Here is a 21,925-nt window from a genome sequence, read left to right on the forward strand (position 1 = left end):
TCTTTAAAGGACATGAGAGTCTTTTAATTGTGCGAACTGGAGCACACGGTGCTCATGGGTCTATAACTAAAGCCCCACATCATGCACGTTGTAGCTGAAGAGCATTCAGGCTCGCTGGGTTACCTGGCTGGAGCAGATATTAATGTTGCCAAGCAACATGAGCCTGCGGACCACCTCCATGCCACTTGGATCTTCTGGGGCTGTCAATGAGGCCAACATCACTGCTGTGTAGCCGCTCTTGTTCTGGAGGTTCACGTCACTCACACCTGTGGTGTGACAGAAAGAGTTATGAACCCCACATTCCGAACAGTTATTCCAGTGTTTGTAAAGCTGCAAGAACAGGAAATCGAAGCACCTGTGTCCAGAAGCAGGCTGACGATGCTGTAATTGCAGTGTGACACGCTGTAATGCAGCACTGAGTTCCCGTTGTCATCTGCCAGGTTGACAAGGAAGGCTAAGAGTGAGGGCGTGGCCTTCTTCACCTCTGCCAGGTATGCAGACACCACGTGAGCCTCCGATGTCTCCTCTGCGGCTGCAGTGAACCAGCTCTGAAACACCACGATGAACGCCTTCCTCTGGCACACACAAACAGCATCACTGCAACCTTTTAATGTGACTTCAGCCAGCTCGATTAAAGGGGTCATATTAGGCATATAAAACACAACCAGCAGATATGAAGCTTAGCATCCAAAAATGTTCTTTACACCCTGAGGTCCTCAAATGAAGCATTTTCGTGTGTGTAGCTTTAAATATGAAGGAGCTGCTGCTGAAGCCCCTTTCACACCGGGGGTGCTCCCTGTTGCTCCCAGTTGCGCCGTGCGTCATTATGACGACGCCGCATGGAAGCAACTCAGTGCGAGATGATGCAGCTCGGCGCCACAACAGCATGAGGGGTGCAAAGGAGGAAGCAAGTCGGGCGCTGAAAAATTAAACCTGTTTAATTTTTTTGGTGTCCTGTGCTCGACGCAGAAAAGAAGTGGTTCCAGCGCAAGTCAGGGCAAAGAGGCGTAACTCGGGGCAAAGAGGCGTAACTCGGGGCAAAGAGGCGTTACTCGGCGTGACTCGGAAGCCAGTTTATGATTCCTGCTGTGTTCCATTGTTCCTGCAGTATAAATCACGCAGGATTGTTTTTATACCGTGTACTTAATGCAGTAAAAACTACATGCTGAAAAAAAAAAGACCACAGAAAAAAAAATGCAGACTGATTGCCAGAAATACCCAGTAAAATGTCCAGACATCTCTAGTCCACTCATGGACATTCATTCACGCGCGCACATGTGAACAATTAAATGAAAAAAAAAGTCTGGCTGGAGGCATTAGTTCCTTGTTCTCTGCTCAAACTCTCACATCACAGTTAAAAAAAGGACAAAAAAGGACATAAGTCCTGAGACAGGACATGTTAACATCAAGTAGAACTCCAGACATCTCCACATTTGCTCAAGGACGGTTCGTGCACGCGCGCGCATCTCGCAGTCAAGGGAGGAAAGATAAACTATAACAGAACTCAGAGCGCAGCCCTGAAGCTCAGCACAACAAGAAGTAGAAGAGAAGAATGCACAGTCTGTCTGCAGCCAAACTGTGCACTCTGTGCAGAGAAGCTGCAGGCTGCGTTCTCACCTCCTCTCTGCCCCCTGCTGCACGCACCTGACGCAGAAATTCCTGCATCGTCATGACACCACAGGAAGCAACTGGGAGCAGCCCCGGTGTGAAAGGGGCTTTAGAGCCAAGTCGAGTTTGGGAGCATGTCATTGGTGCTGCGCTTCGCTACATCCACAACACCACAGAGCCACCTTGGGTCCTGGGTGGCAACCACCCAGGCAGAAAGCTGGTCCATTCCAATATCTCCAAAATAACCACACAGTACATTACATGAGTAAAATTTACTCTGCTGGGATCCCAGTCTAAATAGAGTAAAAAAATCTCTATTGTAGAGTGAAATCAGCTCAGCTCTACCGGTGTCCCCCCCCCCCCCCCCCCCCCGTGCATGGCAATCTAATGGATTAATGAGATTATTTACCGTCAGATGACAAAGTAAAACCTCTTAAATCATTCTAAAACAAGTTTTAAGCAGAAAAAAGACCATTTTAAGCAGGAACGAGGCGTTGATCCATGACGCTTTGAAATGACGGATGAGAGCAAACTTCACTTTCCCCCAGAATGAACAGGAAGCGATCGCGGCTCACACAACTTGAGCTTCTGGCATAAAACAAACACAATAACAATGTCTATAAACCCAGAGAATATATTCATGAGACTTTTAGGCACAATATACAAACAGTTTAGTACTGTTGTCTGTGTGCAGCGGTTAAAGTGCAGCCTCATCAGAGTGTCTCAATGCATTTGTCTTGTTGTGAAACGTTACCCATAATGCACTGCAGCATGTGTGGTCCAAACACTAAAACCTTCAAAATTAGTGTACTTAGTACTTTAAAACTAAAACATATAGCTGATATTTTCACTTTATAAAACCCAGACGTGACGTTAATTTAAATCACTTGTCTCAAATTAGTTTGGTTAAAATTTTAACCATAAGTTAAAACTGTATGCCTGTTGATGACTTGCATGATATGCCGGCAGGTCAGTATGGTGTACAGTGGGGCCAACAAGTATTTAGTCAGTCCCTGATAGTGCAAGTTCTCCTACTTAGAAAAATGAGAGAGGTCTGTAGTTTTCATCATTGGTACACTTCAACTATGAGAGACAAAATGAAGAAAAAAAAATCCAGGAAATCACATTGTAGGATTTTTAAAGAATTTATTTGTAACTTGTGGTGGAAAATAAGTATTTGGTCAATAACAAAATTTCAGCTCAATACTTTGAAACATAGTCTTTGTTGGCAATGACAGAGGTCAAACATTTCCTGTAAGTCTTCACCAGGTTTGCACACACTATAGCTGGTATTTTGGCCCATTCCTCCATGTCGATCTCCTCTAGAGCAGTGATGTTTTGGGGCTGTCGCTGGGTAACACAGACTTTCAACTCCCTCCACAAATTTTCTATGGGGTTGAGGTCTGGAGACTGGCTTGGCCACTCCAGTACCTTGAAATGCTTTTTACGGAGCCACTCCTTCGTTGCCACTCCTTACGTTGCGCGTTTGGGATCATTGTCATGCTGGAAGACCCAGCCACGTTGCATCTTCAATGCTCTCACTGATGGAAGGAGGTTTTGGCTTAAAATCTCATGATACATGGCCACATTCATTCTTCCCTTAACACGGATCAGTCGTCCTGCCCACTTTTCAGAAAAACAGCCCCAAAGCACGATGTTTCCACCCCCATGCTTCACAGTAGGTATGGTGTTCTTGGGATGCAACTCAGCATTCTTCTTTCTCCAAACACAACTAGTTGAGTTTTTAGTAAAAATTTATATTTTGGTTTCATCTGACCACATGATATTCTCCCAATCCTCTTCTGGATCATCCATATGCTCGCTGTCAAACTTCAGACGGGCCTGGACACATACTGTCTTAAGCAGGGGGACACGCCTGGCACTGCAGGATTTGAGTCCCTCTCTGTGTAGTGTGTAGACTTTGTTACTTTGGTCCCAGCTCTCTGCAGGTCATTCATCAGGTCCCTCCATGTACTTCTGGGATTTTTGTTCACCGTTCTCATGATCATTTTGACCCCACGGAATGCCATCTTGCGTGGAGCCCCAGATCGAGGGAGATTATCAGTGGTTTTGTATGTCTTCCATTTTCTTACAATTGCTCCCACAGTTGATTTATTCACACCAACTTGCTTGACTATTGTAGATTCACTCTTTCCAGCCTGGTGCAGGTCTGCAATGTTCTTCCTGGTGTCCTTCGACAGCTCTTTGGTCTTGGCCATGGTTGAGTTTGGAGTCTGACTGTTTGAGGCTGTGGATAGGTGTCTTTTATACAGATAACGAGTTCCAACAGGTGCAATTAATACACGTTACAGGTGGAGGACAGAAGAGCTTCTTAAAGAAGAAGTTACAGGTCTGTGAGAGGCAGAAATCTTGCTTGTTTGTGGATGACCAAATACTTATTTTCCACCACAAGTTACAAATAAAATCTTTAAAAATCCTACAATGTGATTTCCTGGATTTTTTTTTTCTCATTTTGTCTCTCATAGTTGAAGTGTACCTACGATGAAAATTATAGACCTCTCTCATCATCTTTCTAAGTAGGAGAACTTGCACAATCAGGGACTGACTAAATACTTGTTGGCCCTCTATACGAGGGCTGTCAATAAAGTATAGGTCCTTTTTATTTTTTTCAAAAACTATGTTTATGTGATACTGTCGCTTAAAGGACTTCCCACGGTGCGAGACGTCGCGCGGCGCTCTCAGGCGCCGTCGTCAGCCTGCTTCAAGCTGAAAACCTCCACATTTCAGGCTCTATTGATCCAGGACGTCGTGAGAGAACAGAGAAGTTTCAGAAGAAGTCGGTTTCAGCATTTTATCCGGATATTCCACTGTTAAAGGAGATTTTTTTAATGAAAGACGTGCGGACGGGTCCGTGCATCTGGACGCAGCCGGTGCGGTGCGGCGGCACAGGAAAAACACCTCCGTGTTGATAACCATTTGTAAAATCCAGGCGGCTTTTGATGGCTTTCAGTGGATTGAGTATATGAGAAATTGTTTAACAGCTGGACATGTTCCAGCTTGTCCTTAAGGCTTCCAACGGAGGTGTTTTTCCTGTGGCGGAGCGTCGCGGTGGCTGCGAGCCGACGCTGCAATCCGCCCGCACGTCTTTCATTAAAAAATCTCCTTTAACAGTGGAATATCTGGATAAAATGCTGAAACCGACTTCTTCTGAAACTTCTCTGTTCTCTGAACGATGTCCTGGATCAATAGAGCCTGAAATGTGGAGGTTTTCAGCTTGAAACAGGCTGACGACGGCGCCTGAGAGCGCTGCACGACGTCTCGCACCGTGGGAAGTCCTTAAAGCGACAGTATCACCTCAAAATCTCTCATCAGCCGTTAAAATTTTCACCGAAAACCAGCTTAATTTTTCGAACCGTGTCCACTTCGATGTGCCTCACAGGTTTAGAAAAAATTTTGATCAAACAAAGCGCCAGTCTCTCAGCAACTTCTCAGACAAAGGAATTCCGACGAGGGGCTGGACGACTCCTCCCACAAGGAGTGCTCACAGGCGAATGACGTCACCGACAGGCGTGGAAAAACTCACGCATGCGCACGAGGGTTCAAGCATGTCTGACGTAAAAACATATGAATGAAATCCATATAGTTTTTGAAAAAAATAAAAAGGACCTATACTTTATTGACAGACCTCGTAAATAGAAATGATCTTTTTTCTCTCTCGCTTCTTTTCTTTCCTGTAACCAGCTCTCCTGTGTCTGCAGAGGATAGAGCTGTCTGTCTGCTAGGAAACATTTAACAGGTAGGTGCTAAAATCTTTGACTTCAGACTTCACAAATGTTTTTAACTGTTAAGCTTTATTTGCTATGCCTGCAAAAATATGTTAGTGGTCTGAAAATTATCTGACCTAAATTTGTTGGAAGCTAATTGGTCTGCTGATGGTTTTCAAAGTTATCTGAAAACAAATCCGATAATGAAAACATTAGCTTCGATAAGTAGCGGATTAGCGGAACTGTGCCCACCACTGCAAAGAGCCCAGTGTTGCAAACTAAAAGAAATCATTCAGAATCCTCATCTGGATCCTGATCAGTACCAACATTTAAAGCCTTCTTCCGCTTGTTGAGATGAATCATTCTCCCAAATTCATTGGATTTCAAATTGAATCATGCCAAGTAATTATGCTCAAACATAAGACATAACAAACATCATCAAATGGTCCTGATCACATAACCTCTTTGGTGGATCTATAAATAAGACTGTTGGGCTTTGGTCATAACTGTATGTGATTTTAAACTACGTGTACATACCGCGTCATCGTTGGGGTGATCTGTGTTGTCCATGTGATCTTTGAGGAACTGACAGGCTGCCAGAAATTCTCCACTCACTATTTCTCTAGAAGTAAGCGAACGTGTGAATCACAGTGGGTTAGTGTTTCACAGGATTACATGATAAAACAACAATTTAGAACCTGTGTACTCTGGAGGAAACATCACAATGCCATTTTCTGGCTCTGAAGTAATCAGTGAGGAGGATTCTTTGTTCTCACCTGCTCGCTGTGTTTGTTTCTGATTTTCCCTCCATCTGTTTTCCTGGGGGCTGCTGTGTCTCTGGAGTATCCACGGATGCTGGTCCCCCGTCTGTCCCCCCTGATTGTGTTTCATCTGATGTCGTCTGTCTCTCTGGGGTGATATGGTCGTCTTTCTCTGGCTCTGCATCCACATCTCCAGGGCTAACACTCTGGTCCAACCAGCACTGCCCATCTAGACTTATACTTGCATGTCTTTAAAAATTACAAAGGAGTGTCAGGACATGAGTGGCGTGGCACAAATAGGTGGCGAATGCAGACTCACAGGCTGAGGAATGGGAGTAATCAAAAAAGGCTTTATTTTGAATTCAGGCAGTGGAACAGTACACAGTATAGAGGTGACAGACAGTCGTTAGGCAGAGGCTTGGTCCAAAAAACAAGCAAGGATCAGAAACACGGAGAGACAGCGTTGAGAGGCTGAGACTAAGGCAAGGTCCAAAAAAGCAAAGCAGGATCAAACATGGGTTGGCCCAAGAGCAAAGACAAAACAATGACTCAGATATGGGCTGGAACGAGGGCTGTGGCACAAAGTGCAAGCACAACAAACTGGAAATGAGACGAATGACACACGAGGCATAAATAGACGATGGGCAATCGGGGTGTGGTGTGAGACAGCTGCAGAGATCATACAGGAAGAGGGAGTGGTCGGACAACACGAAGACGAGGGAAGAGAGGAGGGTGCAGCGACAGATGGGGTGTGACCGACAGGAGCAGAGGCAAAAGAATCCGTGAGAGTAACATAACTCAACAGTGATCAAAATAACATACCAAAACACAGATAAACAAAACCAAAGGTCAAATAAAAGACCCACACGAAAGGAAGAATTAACCAGGAAGACAAAGGTAATAAATGAAAAGCAATCTACAAGAAAAACTAAGGCTGAGGCTGAAACTAGAACAGAACTCAACTCATGGCTAAAGTATAACATATAATAAAGGTCAGGGCCAGACAGCAGAATGAAGAGAGGGGACATGGACACAGACAGGGTTACAAACCAGGACATGAGCCCCGAACTAGGGCAGAACCTGACAAAGAGAATCTAAAACAGATCGAAAGAAATGAAAAGAAGCCCTTTTGTTTTGTATGAATCTTTGCATTTACAGTGTGCTGAGCAAGAATCCATGGACATAATGTTCACATGATAAAATTCATGATTTTTAAATAATCCATCTGGCAGGACAGATGCGAGTCATAAAAATGTTTTGCTTACTCAGTTTGGGTCTTATGTTCTCTGTACCTCTAGACATAAATACCAGGAAATTAAAGCTGACATTTTCATCTTTTAATAATAATTTATTACTACGACTTTATGTCAAAACACACGGTTACATAGGGAGAGTCAGATTAGGAGTATCACTAATAATAATATAATAATAAAGTTAAAAGTTCTAATAAATAATTTCCCCATGCGTGACTAAATGACATGAACGGGCTACCTAACTCATCACAAAGTGACATAAAGTGGCACTGGCCAAGTGTGAATTTGTGACGAGTTGGGAGTGAGAATGTGGAGCACCACCATATGGAAGGAAGGTCTTCCGATATGTTTCAGTGTATTATGAAGACACCTCTGCACAGTCACAACAACCACAATTTGAGAAAGTTTGTCAGTTCCAACTGTAACAAGTAAAGGCAGAAAGACATATTTACTAACCCGTCTTGAACAGCAGGGTAGGAATTTTTTAGTGTCCCAGTACATTCATCTGATGTCCTGACAGATTTAGAGGCTGCAGAAGAAACATTACAGACTCATTAATTTTTTGTTTTCATTTACATTATTTGGTGTGTGTGTGTGTGTGTGTGTGTGTGTGTGTGTGTGTGTGTGTGTGTGTGTGTGTGTGTGTGTGTGATATATATATATATAGAGAGAGAGAGAGAGAGAGAGAGAGAGAGAGAGAGAGAGAGAGAGAGAGAGAGAGAGAGAGAGAGAGAGAGAGCGCAAACAAATTTAACATGTTTCAGTGTTGAAATGAGTAAGGTGCACAGTTTGTGTTCATCTGCCATAAAAGAAAACTTGGATTCCTCCAGCGTGTATGTTGCTGCATCCATAAACCTACAGAACTAGTGAAGCCACATTCAGGTGAAATGTCGGTGTTCCCTTGGCCTTTTCCATTTATTGGGGTCCTCAATGCTGAGGCACCAGTGTTCTGGATCATGCACAGGGAAGTGCGCCACATGGCCATTATGTCATACTTGACCTTCCTTCACAATGCAAATGGTTCACCTCGTCTTGGTCTCATTAAGTAACCGTTTATATAACACAAACTCATTCCAGTGGTACCCACGCATCCTCTGAAGATCACTAGTACCAAATACATCTCGTTATTGCTGTATATCAGTGCATTATGTCAGGTCTCACAGTCCTACAGTACGACAGGACGCAACAGGACCCTAAAGACTTGGACCTTCAATTCCTGCAAAAATATCACCATCAATATCCATCTCTTTCCAGTAACCTTGTGACTCTATAAATTCTTCCCAGGTGTCACTTGAAATCAAAAGCAGATAGGTGAACCTCTCTATCAGTTCAACACTTCCACCACAGACAGTTACACTTCTGACGGCCAAGTCCAAGAAGGTCCATCAAACACGTGGCCAAATCCACATCAAGCAGTCTGTCCGCACGTCTGTCTCAATGTGCCGAAAAAGTGCTGATGTCCACGTCTTAAGCAATTCCTGTGCTAGTCAGATGACATACCGGATCAAGACAGCGTCCAGTTTAGAAATGAACGGCACATTCCACTGTTACAGGAGTTTTTGTCATGGCAAGAGGAGCGGAGGAACTCCGCGCGTCGCGGCGGAGCCGCATGGCACAAAGCAATGCTGTGATGAAGCCTCACAGGACATGTTGGGGCATGTCCAGCTCATGCACAATTTCTCGGATACTCACACGACTGAAAAGCCAACTGAAAGCCATCCTGTGAGACCAACACGGAGGTGGTTTTGTCCCGCGTCATGAGCGGCACGGTGGTGCAATCCTCCGCTTCTCTTTCCATGAAAAAAAACTCCTGTAACAGTAGAATGTGCCGAAAAAGTGCTGATGTCCACGCCTTCTGTCATTTTTGTGAAAGTCAGACAACGTTCCAGATCAACAAAGCCTTCACGTTGGAAATGATCTGGTTGTTTCAGCGGGGTGTCAGCCTGTCGATCAGCGCTCGGAGTGCGCCGCGCTCTCAGACGCTGTGGGCAGTCTTTAAATCGGCTGGAGCACTCCTTAATCTGTGTAATCCCCATGAAAGCCATCTAAATTTTCCGAATGGTGTCCACCTGGAGGTCTCTAACAGTTTCTGGAAAAAGTTGATGCAGCAAAGATCCAAATTGTTCAGACATTTATTCGCAATAAAAATCCGACGAGAGGGGTGGACCACTGCTCACACAAAGCCTGCTCACAGGTGAATGACGCAACCGACAGGCGTGAAAAAACTCACGCATGCGCACGAAGGTTCAAGTTTGGCTGATGCAGTCACACGTGATTCAAATCCATATGGTTTTTGCAAAAAATAATAAGGTCCAATACTTTTTGGACAGACCTCGTACGCTTTCAACCTAAGGGCCCCAGTGACCTCCCCCTTGGTGCCCCCAGCCACCATAGCAAAGTTTGGTGTGGATTGCTTAATTACTGTGACTATGCATAGCGTGCACACACACACACACACACACACACACACACACACATGGTCAGCCTTATATATGAGACAGAAGTAAGAAGTAAGTGGGCGGCCACTTGGTTCAGGTTTCTGCCACTACACTTGTTCTGGTCCAGTCTGTGTCTCCTGCCTCCTGTGCCTCATGCTACATTCCCAAATTCTCTTGCATTATCATCTCAATAAATTGTTACTTTGCTTTCACAACAGGTCCTTGCTTTTGGCAAGTTTGGCTTGATCAGCTCAGCCACAACAAGGATTTCTGGCCACATCATGGACCCAGCGGGAGTGGACAAACTGCATCAAGCTCTCAGCTTGCAGGGGACACTCCGGATCTCCAGAATGCCTACCATCTGGTCCGATGAGTGGATGACTGCGCTTAACACCCCTCTTGGCCACTTTGAGTTTTTAGTCATGCCCTTCGGTCTCACCAATGCTCCCGTCATATTCCAGGTCTTGGTTAACAACGTGTTGCAGGACTTCCTCAACTGGTTTGTGTTCATCTAACTCTGTGACATCCATCTTTTTCAATAACCTCTCTGTACACACCAATCATGTCCCTCTGGTTTTCCAGCATGTGCTGGAGAATAATTTGTATGTCAAAGCAAAATTGTGATTTCCATAAAGACACCATCTCCTTTCTCAGTTTGATCATTTCTAAGAATCAAATTAAGCCAGATCTGGCAAAGGTCAGTGCCGTCACTCAATTGCCCACACCTACAACTGTTAAACAGCTTCAGCATTTTCTGGGTTTTGTCAGTTTTTACTGTCACTTTATTTGTAACAGTCAGGTCATCGCCCCACTCACAAAGCGCACATCATCCAAAGTACCCTTCAAGTACCCACCCCTCTCGTCGTTTTTTTATTGCGAATAAATGTCTGAACGATTTGGAGCTTTGCTGCATCAATTTTTTTCAAGAAACTGTGAGAGACCTCCAGGTGGACACCGTTCGGAAAATTAATATGGCTTTCAGGGATGATTTTATGGGGATTACACAGATTAAGTAGTGATCCAGACGGTCTAAAGACCGCCCACAACTGCTGAGAGCGCGCCGCGCTCTGAGAGCCGATCAACAGGCTCAAACCCAGCTGAAACAACCAGATCATTTCCAAAGTGAAGGCTTTGTTGATCTGGGACGTCATCTGACTTTCACAAAAAGGCAGAAGGCGTGGACATCAGCACTTTTTCGGCACATTCCACTGTTACAGGAGTTTTTTTCATGGAAAGAAAAGCGTGGGACGCGCCACAGAGCCGTTCATAACACAGCACAAAACCACCTCCGTGTTGGTCTCACAGGACGGCTTTCAGGTGGATTTCAGACAGCTGTCGGTGGTTTTTCCATCGAGTGATTATCCGAGAAATTGTGGATGTGCCTGGACATGCCAGAACATGTCCTGTGAGGCTTCATCACGGCGTTGCTTTGCGCCATGCGGCACCGCTGCGACGTGCAGAATTCCTCCGCATGTCTGTCTCAATGTGCCGAAAAAGTGCTGATGTCCACGTCTTTTCACAATTCCTGTGCTAGTCAAACGACGTCCCAGATAAAACACAGCGTCCAGTTTGGAAATGAACAGCACATTCCACTGTTACAGGAGTTTTTGTCATGGAAAGAGGAGCGGAGGCTTCGCGCATGTCCAGGCACATCCACAATTTCTCGGATAATCACTCGATGGAAAAACCACCGACAGCTGTCTGAACGCCATCTCAAAGCTGTCCTGTGAGACCAAAACGGAGGTGGTTTTGTCTCGCTCCAGTAGCGAATCCATCGTGATGCGCAAAGCCTCCGCTCGGCTTTCCATGACAAAATCTCTTGTTAAAAGTGAAATCTGCCGGAAAATGGTTGATGTCCAGCATGGCACACGATGGTCACGGATCCAGACAGCCATCCGTTTAGAAATGAAATGGTCGTTCAGCCTGTCGATGGCAGCTTCGGAGCGTGGCACGCCCCACAGCCGCTGGGGGCCGTCCTTAAAGTGACAGTAACATTCCTTATTCTCTACCAAGCTCGTAACATTTTCACCGATAGCCAGATAAATTTTTCGAATGGTTTCCAGCTGCCAGTCTCTAACAGTTTCTGAAAAAATTCTGATGGAAAAAAAAAGCCTAAATCATTCCGTCATTTCCTGACAATGAAAATCCGCCGAGGGGGCTGGACCACTCCTCACTCAAAGCCCCCCAGGCGAATGACGCAACCGACAGGCGTGGAAAAACTCATGCATGCGCATGAGGGTTAAAGCTTGTCTGACGCAATCACACGTGATTCAAATCCATATGGTTTTTGAAAAAAATAATATGGTCGGACACTTTTCTAATAGACCTCGTATATATATATATATATATATATATATATATATATATATATATATATATATGAACACCCTGCGGTTTTGCAAGTTCTCCCACTTAGAAATCATGGAGGGGTCTGAAATTTTCATCTTAGGTGCATGTCCACTGTGAGAGACATAATCTAAAAAAAAAAAATTCAGAAATCACAATATATGATTTTTTTAATAATTTATTTGTCTGTTACTGCTGCAAATAAGTATTTGAACACCTGTGAAAATCAATGTTAATATTTGTGGTACAGTAGCCTTTGTTTGCAATTCCAGAGGTCAAACGTTTCCTGTAGTTTTTCACCAGGTTTGCACACACTGCAGCAGGGATTTTGGTCCACTCCTCCATACAGATCTTCTCTAGATCTTTCAGGTTTGGAGTTTCAGTTCCCACCAAAGATTTTCTATTGGGTTCAAGTCTGGAGACTGGCCAGGCCACTCAAGGACATTGAAATGCTTCTTACAGAGCCCCTCCTTAGTTGCCCTGGCTGTGTGTTTGGGGTCATTGTCATGCTGGAAGACCCAGCCATGACCCATCTTCAATTCTCTTACTGAGGGAAGGAGGTTGTTTGCCAAAATCTCGCAATATATAACCCAATCCATCCTCCCTTCAATATGGTGCCATCGTCCTGTCCCCTTTGCAGAAGAGCACCTCCAGAGTATGATGTTTCCACCCCCATGCTTCACGGTTTGGATGGTTTTCTTGGGGTTGTTCTCATCCTCTAAACATGGTAAGTGGAGTTGATTCTAAAAAGCTCTATTCTGGTCTCATCTGACCACATGACCTTCTCCCATGCCTCCTGTGGATCATCCAGATGGTCACTGGTGAACTTCAAATGGGCCTGGGCATGTGCTGGCTTGAGCAGGGGGACCTTGCTGCCCTGCAGGATTTTAAACCATGACAGCATCATGTGTTACTAATGTAATCTTTGTGACTGTGGTCCCAGCTCTCTTCAGGTCATTGACCAGGTCCTCCTGTGTAGTTCTGAGCTTTCTCAGAATCATCCTTACCCCAACAAAGTGAGATCTTGCATGGAATCCCAGACCGAGGGAGATTGACAGTCATCTTGTGCTTCTTCCATTTTCTAATAAATAATCATAACAGTTGTGGTTTTCTACCAAACTGCTTGCCTATTGTCCTGTAGTCCATCCCAGCCTTGTGCAGGTCTACAGTTTTGTCCCTGGTGTCCTTAGACAGCTCTTTGGTCTTGGCTATGGTGGACAGGTTGGAGTGTGATTGACTGAGTGTGTGAACAGGTGTCTTTTATACAGATAAGTTCAAACAGGTGCAATTAATAACAGGTAAAGAGTGCAGAATAAGAGGGCTTCTTAAAGAAAAATTAACAGGTCTGTGTGAGCCAGACTTTTTGCTGGATGGTAGGTGTTCAAATACTTATTTGCAGCAGTAACATACAAATAAATTATTTAAAAAAATCATACATTGTGATTTCCGGATTTTTTTTTTAGATTATGTCTCTCACAGTGGACATGCACCTAAGATGAAAATTTCAGACCCCTCCGTGGGAGAATTTGCAAAACTGCAGGGTGTTCAAATACTTATTTTCCTCAGCTTCAGACCAAGTTTTGGTGGTCTGTGGTCTTTGTGATAGCAATCCATCTCATTGTAAGGCTGAAGGGCCTTTCAGACTGTAATCGTCGGACACGAAAGACAATGCTGCCCAGCGCAGATGCATCACATCAGATGCGGCAAGGGGGAGCGGAGGTTTCTATGTCACACTCTGGCTTTTTCCAAAGCCCAAAAAAGCTGAGCGATCGCTATCTTGGATTTGTGCCTGTAGAACCACAAAAAAGCTTTAAAAACAGTAGAAGAACAAGTCTCCCATTATCCTGCTGGGAGAAGCTTTGTTCAGCTACTTTTTGGAGTGACGCGAGCCGATGGAGGACTGATGACTTGGTGGTATCGGTTGAACCGTGACAGTGTACAGAGCGGAGGAGGCGGAGTTCAGGCCTCATTCCAGGGTAGAGTGAGACATGCAGCCCGGGTGATGGAACAGACCGAATCAATCTGAAATTCCTCACTTTTGGATATATACAAATACCCAGTTTGAACAATGGAGCTTAGTTCTACAGCTTACTCGAGGAGAGAATAATTTAAAAATAAAATGTGACATTATGACACTGCTGAAGGTTTAATGCTTGGTTAAAATTAGCTTAGCCTTTTACATGCAGAATCACAGTTGAGCTGGGCGAACATTTTAATTTGTAAATGCTTTAGTCTATTTTTATTTTTACCAAATAAAGCTACAGCTTTTTTTTTTTTGTTACTTGTGAGACCACAAAAAACTCAACTTTAAATAATATAGATTTTTTGGGGGGGGCTTCCAGAGTTTTTTTCCCCCTCTTTTTTATTGTTTTAGTGTTTTGCTATATTTTAAGAAATATTTTTTATTTGTCCTACAATCAGAAAAATTTGCTGTCCAGACAGCCTAAATTACACATGCACTGTAATGAAGTCTCCATGAAGTCCAGTTGGAAGAAAACATCTTGGAAGAAAAGTGTCTTCAAATACTCCATCAGTGGTCGAAGCTGCAGAAGAGACCTTCATCTGCTAAAATGTCCAGAGTCCAGCAAAGCAACACCTGCTTCTTTGCTTCTAAATAAAACAAAGGCTCTTTAAAGAGCAACTATTTTATTATTTTTCTAAAAGTTTTTTCATTTTATATTTTAGCATTAAATGAATGAATCATTAAACATGTCCATAAACTCAAAGTTCAGTCAAAAGACATTTGCACAGGTAGAAGACCTGCCCCTGTTGTGCACAATTTTAAAACATTCATTATCACTAATCAAATTCATATTTTAGAAATGACTCTGTCCTGATCAGCTTGCCGAAGTAGCAATGCACTGTCCCGGCAAAGCATTCGCTTCAGCTCAGTTTTTTTTGACGCAACACTTTGCTTCGCGTCTAAAACGCAAAAGCGTCTCATCGAAAATAATGTTTTTTAGACCGATCCGTGACGCGTCTAACGCCCTCAATGCTTGCAAAGTGAAAGGCCCATAATGTGCCCATTGGTGCACAAGTGAGTGCAAATACCTTTGCCATTTAACTAGAGTGGGTGATGGGTATAAAAATGATAATTGCATCACTTGGAAACTAGCAATGACTGTACCCTGCTTTGCGACAGATGTAAGACAGAGCTCCTCATATTGCAGTAGGACATGTTTTCACACTTTTGGAAGGTGAAGTTATCTAATAATGGACTGTCATCAGTGGTGAGGCAGACTGACTTCCAGCCAGAAGGTTCAGGGTTTAAAGCCCAGTGTCCTTGTGCATCTACTGTTGCATCAGGAAGGGTCTCCAGCATAAAACTTGTGCCAAATCACCGTGCAAATCTGCTGTAGAAACCCAAAGAAATTATTAATAAAAGAATATGTTTTCTAGCACATGAAGTACTTTTCTTTGTTTTCTCCCCAGTGCATAGTGCTGTGAAATGGGTACGGTGGTATCTAACCAATGTAAATGTTAAAATAAACCATATGTGGACTGTAATACCTTGATATTGAGTTTGAGTTTGTCCATCTTGGCTGTAGTAGGAGGAAAGCATGTCAACGAGTCCCATCATCTCCTGTTGCAGAGAAGTGACTTTGGGGTCTGGATGTGTGGACCCCATCACTGTACACAAACATTCCCACTGCTGCCCCAACAGTCTCTTGATCCTCTTTATGTGGTAGAGTATTACGACATTGTCTTTATCCTCAGTGAAGTCCTCTCTAGGTTCTACAAGAACTGGTGGGACCTTCAGAGTCGATGACAATGTGGAATCGGCAACATGTCTATTTCTTTGTGCATTTGCACTAGCATTTTGTAAACTGATAACTCCATCTGGAGCTCTGGAGGAAGACACTTTGTGGTTATATATTTCAGTGGAGGTGTCTGCTCTTTCATTTCTTTCATCCTGAGCTACCACCCTGTCTGCATGGACCCATGTCCCAGAATTCCTAAGAAGCTGTTCAATGTTCTCCTCCTTCCTTTGACTCTCCTCCTGCTGCTCTTTCAGTATGCCCAACATCTTCTGGAGCTCAAGGCTGGTCTCATGGAGCTTCTGCTCCAATGCTGCCACCTTGGCCTGCAAGGATGTCACCGTCAGGAGCTCATCCAGATCTGTGCTATTCCTCCACTCGTGTGACAGATCTGAGTAGTGATTTCTGGGAGATGGGACATAGCTTTCATATTGTGGTCTTTTGACACTCAAGGTGCACATGTTGGGAAAGGAATGAGAGTTTGTAGTGGTACGGACTGAGGATTGATCAGATGGATTCAGACCAAGAAGGAGCCTTTCCCTTTCCTCTTGAAGAGTAGAGATCTGAGTCTTGAGCTCTGGAATAACCCTCACCTCCATCTCCAGCTCACTCACACGTTCCAGCGCCTCTGTAAGACGCCTCACCAACCCTGAGCCATCCAGGGTGTGAGGGCTGTCTGGAGAGTGGAAGATGTCTTCACAGGAGATGTTCCTTCCAATAAGGTGATCCCTAGAATTCCTGAGGCTTCCAAGATCATCCACAGACTCTGATCCCTGATTCAGTAATACTGTGAGTGGGAGACTAGAGGCACGAAGGAGGTGAGGTCTGATGTGCTCCCCTAGTGGTTGCTCATCGAATTCTTTGATTCTGGCCTCCATCTCTGCCAGTGATTTTTGTCCTTTAGGAGAAACATACCTGTGGTCATAAGCCCATGAAGTATATCCATGACGAGGATGTGCATCCAGCAACCGTGACCTGATGCCCAGAGCTCCAGTGGATCCCCAGGGACTAGGGTGGGAGCCAATATTTGAGGGGTTGATGTTCCTTGGCAGGGTGCTGGATCGAGGACCCTTGCTTCGGCGCTGGATAGGAATCCTTTTAATTGTGTTGCCTTTCTCAATGTCATCTACATATTTCAGGAAGTCCAAATCCAGTCGAAACCCGTAAGGAGTTTCCACAGAGTAAGGAGGTCTCCACTGAATTCCATTGGTTGTTGTTTTGTTCGGTAACACACTTCCTGGAAACATACAGTATTTTATTATCACCAGTAAATAAAGTTGGATAAAGTGCAAATATATTGTTATATTGTTGTATATTACTATGAGTGTTACCATTTTGTCTTTCTGTTAGTTTGCTGTGTGAACAGCTTGTTGTCATATTGTCTGGTTGGACCATTGGCACCTGATAAAAGAATGGAAATAATTAAAAATCAAACAGGAAAAGCAAAGCAAGGAAGACACAGCAATGTTGGGAAGGTTACGTATGAAATGTAGTAAATATTGTAACTATTTTAATTACTTCATTAGAGTAATGTGATTTATTAATTTTGGTTATTTTTATTACATTTCAAACAAATGTTTTAAACTGAATAATGAAGCTGAAAATTCTTAAAAATATTAATTTAAACCTGGCAATGCAGACCTCATGATTACTGTCTGGATGTCTGTGGAGATTGTCAGTCACTCAGGTCATGGTATTCAAATGGGTTGAATCAAGTACACTGGACTCAAGGAACTAACCAAGTCCAGTGGACTTGACTCTACCGACTTAACAATGATTATTGTCAAACCTTTATTGAAAGTTCTTTAATATGGGGCAGCATGGTGGCTTAGTGGTTAGCACTGTTGCCTCACAGGAAGAAGGTTATGGGATCGATTCCCACCTGTGGCCTTTCTGTGTGGAGTTTGCAAGTTCTCCCTGTGTTTGTGTGTGTGTTCCCTCCAGGTGCTCTGGCTTCTTCCCACATCCAATGACATGCAGGCTAGGTGGATTAGAAACTTTAAATTGTCTGTAGGTGTACATGCGGGTGTGAATGTGTTTGTCTATATGTGGCCCTGCGACCAACTGGTGTCCTGTCTAGAGTGTACCCTGGCTCATGAGCTATGACTGCTTAGATAGGCTCCAGCCCCCTGCGACCCTTAATTGGAGTAAGTGATTGAAAATGAGTGAGTGATGAATTATCATCAGCAGAGAATGTTGCCCTCTTTTCTGTCTCCCAAGCAACAACATTCCAAACAATTCCAATGTTGGAAAACTGACAAGTTTGTGTGGAATAAAAGTCCTACAAAGGTCCAGCAAATTTCAAGAAAGATGATTGGCACAATCGTCTTCCCCAATAAGTCCTGGTCAACCAAAGAAAAGACATTTTGCCTGGAGGCCTATGTCGCCAACAATTCATACCATTTGGAGCATAATTTTGAAAAGACATGACTTTCATGCAAAGTGACCAAGATAACTGAAACTTTGGGAATGATCATACACAGACTGAAGTTTAAGTCCAGCAAATTTCAAGAAATTTCCTGAAATTTTCTTGACCTTTGTAGGATTTATTACATTTTCTTTAATGGTTTCTGAGATATATATATATATATATATATATATATATATATATATATATATATATATATATATATATATACACACAACCCCTGGCAAAAATTATGGAATCACCGGCCTTGGAGGATGTTCATTCAGTTGTTTAATTTTGTAGAAAAAAAGCAGATCACAGACATGACACAAAACTAAAGTCATTTCAAATGGCAACTTTCTGGCTTTAAGAAACACTATAAGAAATCAGGAAAAATAATTGTGGCAGTCAGTAACGGTTACTTTTTTAGACCAAGCAGAGGAAAAAAATATGGACTCACTCAATTCTGAGGAATAAATTATGGAATCACCCTGTAAATTTTCATCCCCAAAACTAACACCTGCTTCAAATCACATCTGCTGGTTGACATTGACCCTATGTCATGACATTGACCCTATGTGTCTTTTTGCAAGGAATGTTTTCACAGTTTTTGCTCTACGGCAAGATGCATTATCTTCTTGAAAAATGATTTCATCATCCTCAAACATCCTTTCAATTGTCCAAAATATCAACGTAAACTTGTGCATTTATTGATGATGTAATGACAGCCATCTCCCCAGTGCCTTTACCTGACATGCAGCCCCATATCATCAATGACTGTGGAAATTTACATGTTCTCTTCAGGCAGTCATCTTTATAAATCTCATTGGAACGGCACCAAACAAAAGTTTCAGCATCATCACCTTGCCCAATGCAGATCCGAGATTCATCACTGAATATGACTTTCATCCAGTCATCCACAGTCCACGATTGCTTTTCCTTAGCCCATTGTAACCTTGTTTTTTTCTGTTTAAGTGTTAATGATGGCTTTCGTTTAGCTTTTCTGTATGTAAATCCCATTTCCTTTAGGCGGTTTCGTACAGTTCTGTCACAGACGTTGATTCCAGTTTCCTCTCATTCGTTCCTCATTTGTTTTGTTGTGCATTTTCATATTTTGAGACATATTGCTTTAAGTTTTCTGTCTTGACGCTTTGATGTCTTCCTTGATCTACCAGTATGTTTGCCTTTAACAACCTTCCCATGTTGTTTGTATTTGGTCCAGAGTTTAGACACAGCTGACTGTGAACAACCAACATCTTTTGCAACATTGCGTGATGATTTACCCTCTTTTAAGAGTTTGATAATCCTCTCCTTTGTTTCAATTGAAATCTCGTTGGAGCCATGATTCATGTCAGTCCACTTGGTGCAACAGCTCTCCAAGGTGTGATCACTCCTTTTTAGATGCAGACTAACGAGCAGATGTGATTTCATGCAGGTGTTAGTTTTGGGGATGAAAATTTACAGGGTGATTCCATAATTTATTCCTCAGAATTGAGTGAGTCCATATTTTTTTCCTCTGCTTGGTCTAAAAAAGTAACCGTTACTGACTGCCACAATCTTTTTTTCTTGATTTCTTATAGTGTTTCTTAAAGCCAGAAAGTTGCCATTTGAAATGACTTTAGTTTTGTGTCATGTCTGTGATCTGCTTTTTTTCTACAAAATTAAACAACTGAATGAACATCCTCCAAGGCCGGTGATTCCATAATTTTTGCCAGGGGTTGTATATATATATATATATATATATGTAATGACCAATATTTTAACTCAAAACTTTACATGTTTTTTCCTCAGTAACTGTAATGATATCAGTTACATTTGTTTTGTAATTTAATTACTTATAACTCTGTTATATGTAACTAATTACTCCCCAACAGTGCACATCGTTAACACCATCATGAAGATATTGATCAATTTGAGAGAAAAGATACTGAGCACTGACTTCAGTTTTGCCATTTTTACTGATAAAATCTCAATTTCATGACCAAATAGAAAACAGCGATAACTGTTTGAGGCAACACTAAACCGCTAACAAAACACAAACATTCACAAACTGTTTTCTCTCTTCCTCCCTCTCATTCTATTCTTGTCTGAGACTTCTGTTTTTCTTCACCCATTTACTACGTTCATTTCTTCCATGCATCAGGCTGCTGTTATTCCACAGTGGCAGGCCTGATGCTCACTTGATTACAGCCCTGACATTCAGACCCAGAGCTGAAAATATCTTGGGAAGTGTTTAGCCCAGTAACTGTGGCCAGTGGAACGAAATATACTCCTACAGACATAAATACAGACATCCATTGTTCTGACTCACTGCTTTCCTCTCTTCCTGCTCTCACTCTCTCCATTCTTCTTCTTGTTTGTCTGCAGATTTTCTCCAATAGCTGCTTTGCTTTTAATCATTTCCTATTCCTATTTCCTGTATGTAATTACCTTTAACAGAATACAACGGGCACACGTACATAACCATCTCCCCTCGTTCCCCGTTTCTCTTTTTCCATGCCCTCTCAATCCCCGTCCTCCCTCCTCCCATTTTTCCTCCTCTCTCCTGACCACTAGCATTTGTGGTCGGTGTCCTCTTTAGGGACCGCAGCCACTGAGCCGCAACCCAAAACAATGTGAGCTATGCAGTAAACAGACAACACCATCAGACTCCACCACATATCACTGCTGGGAACTACAGCGCCGTTATTCACACACTCTGAGTGGCAGCAAAGGCTACTGACGTATGCTTTGTGCAAACTAGTGCACATATTGTGCAAAATCTGCAGACAACATGTGTACAGAAGTGCAAACATAAGAAGCAGCTTTTGGAGTTTTATAAATGGTTTTCTTTCCAAATACATCACCTCATTATCTATGAGGTTTTTTCTCTGGTTTTAAGGCTTCCTCCAATAAATCATGGGGCATGACCACACCAGAATTACCTCATAAATCGTACGAGGTCTGTGATGAAAAAAGAGGTCCTTTTTATTTTTTTCAAAAAATAAATGGATTTGATTCATATGTTTTTACATCAGACAAGCTTGAACCCTCGTGCGCATGCGAGTTTTTTCACGCATGTCGGTGACGTCATTCGCCTGTGGGCAGGCCTTGAGTGAGGAGTGCTCCACCCCACCCGTCGGAATCTCTTTGTCTGAATAGCCGCTGCGGACGGCGCGCGTTGCTTTATCAACATTTTTTCTGGACCTGTGAGGAATATCCGAGTGGACACTATTCGAGAAATTAAGCTGGTTTTCGGTGAAAAGTTTAACGGCTGATGAGAGATTATGGGGTGTTTCTGTTGCTGTAAGGACTTTCCCATGGAGCGGGACGTCGCGCAGCGCTTCCAGGCACCGTCGTCGGCCTGTTTCGACCTGAAAACATCCTAATTTAAGGCTTAATTCACCCAGGACGTCGTGAGAGAACAGAGAAGATTCAGAAGAGGCCGGCGTGAGGACTTTATGCGGACATTCCACTGTTTAAGGACATTTTGTAATGAAAGACGTGCGCACACAGATTCGCCGAGTCGTCACAGAAACGACTCGGCGAATCTGTGTGCGCCGCGACAGGAAAAACACCTCCGTGTTGAAAACCATTTGTAAGGGCAACGGAGGTGTTTTTCCTGTCACGACCCCCTGCGGTCGGGTCCG

The 21,925-nt window shown here is 43.3% G+C and overlaps 1 protein-coding gene across 3 annotated transcripts in view; it reads right to left on the reverse strand.

The window, feature by feature from the left end:
* Positions 1-21,925, reverse strand: part of LOC117521928 (KN motif and ankyrin repeat domain-containing protein 4-like) — a 50,504-nt gene that overhangs the window by 4,394 nt on the left and 24,185 nt on the right. For 2 of the 3 annotated variants that reach the window (XM_034183294.1, XM_034183292.1), the window contains 7 exons: positions 17,221-17,290; positions 15,642-17,126; positions 7,804-7,876; positions 6,110-6,343; positions 5,871-5,955; positions 356-575; positions 124-266 (listed from right to left, as the gene is read on the reverse strand). In XM_034183294.1, coding sequence (XP_034039185.1) covers positions 124-266; positions 356-575; positions 5,871-5,955; positions 6,110-6,343; positions 7,804-7,876; positions 15,642-17,126; positions 17,221-17,284 — 2,304 coding nt within the window. In that variant the 5' untranslated portion in view covers positions 17,285-17,290. The remainder of the gene's footprint in view (positions 1-123; positions 267-355; positions 576-5,870; positions 5,956-6,109; positions 6,344-7,803; positions 7,877-15,641; positions 17,127-17,220; positions 17,291-21,925) is intronic. The other variant, XM_034183293.1, reaches the window with a different exon arrangement.

The sequence above is a fragment of the Thalassophryne amazonica genome, chromosome 12 (genome assembly GCF_902500255.1).
Source record: "Thalassophryne amazonica chromosome 12, fThaAma1.1, whole genome shotgun sequence".
Taxonomy (NCBI): Eukaryota; Metazoa; Chordata; class Actinopteri; order Batrachoidiformes; family Batrachoididae; genus Thalassophryne; species Thalassophryne amazonica.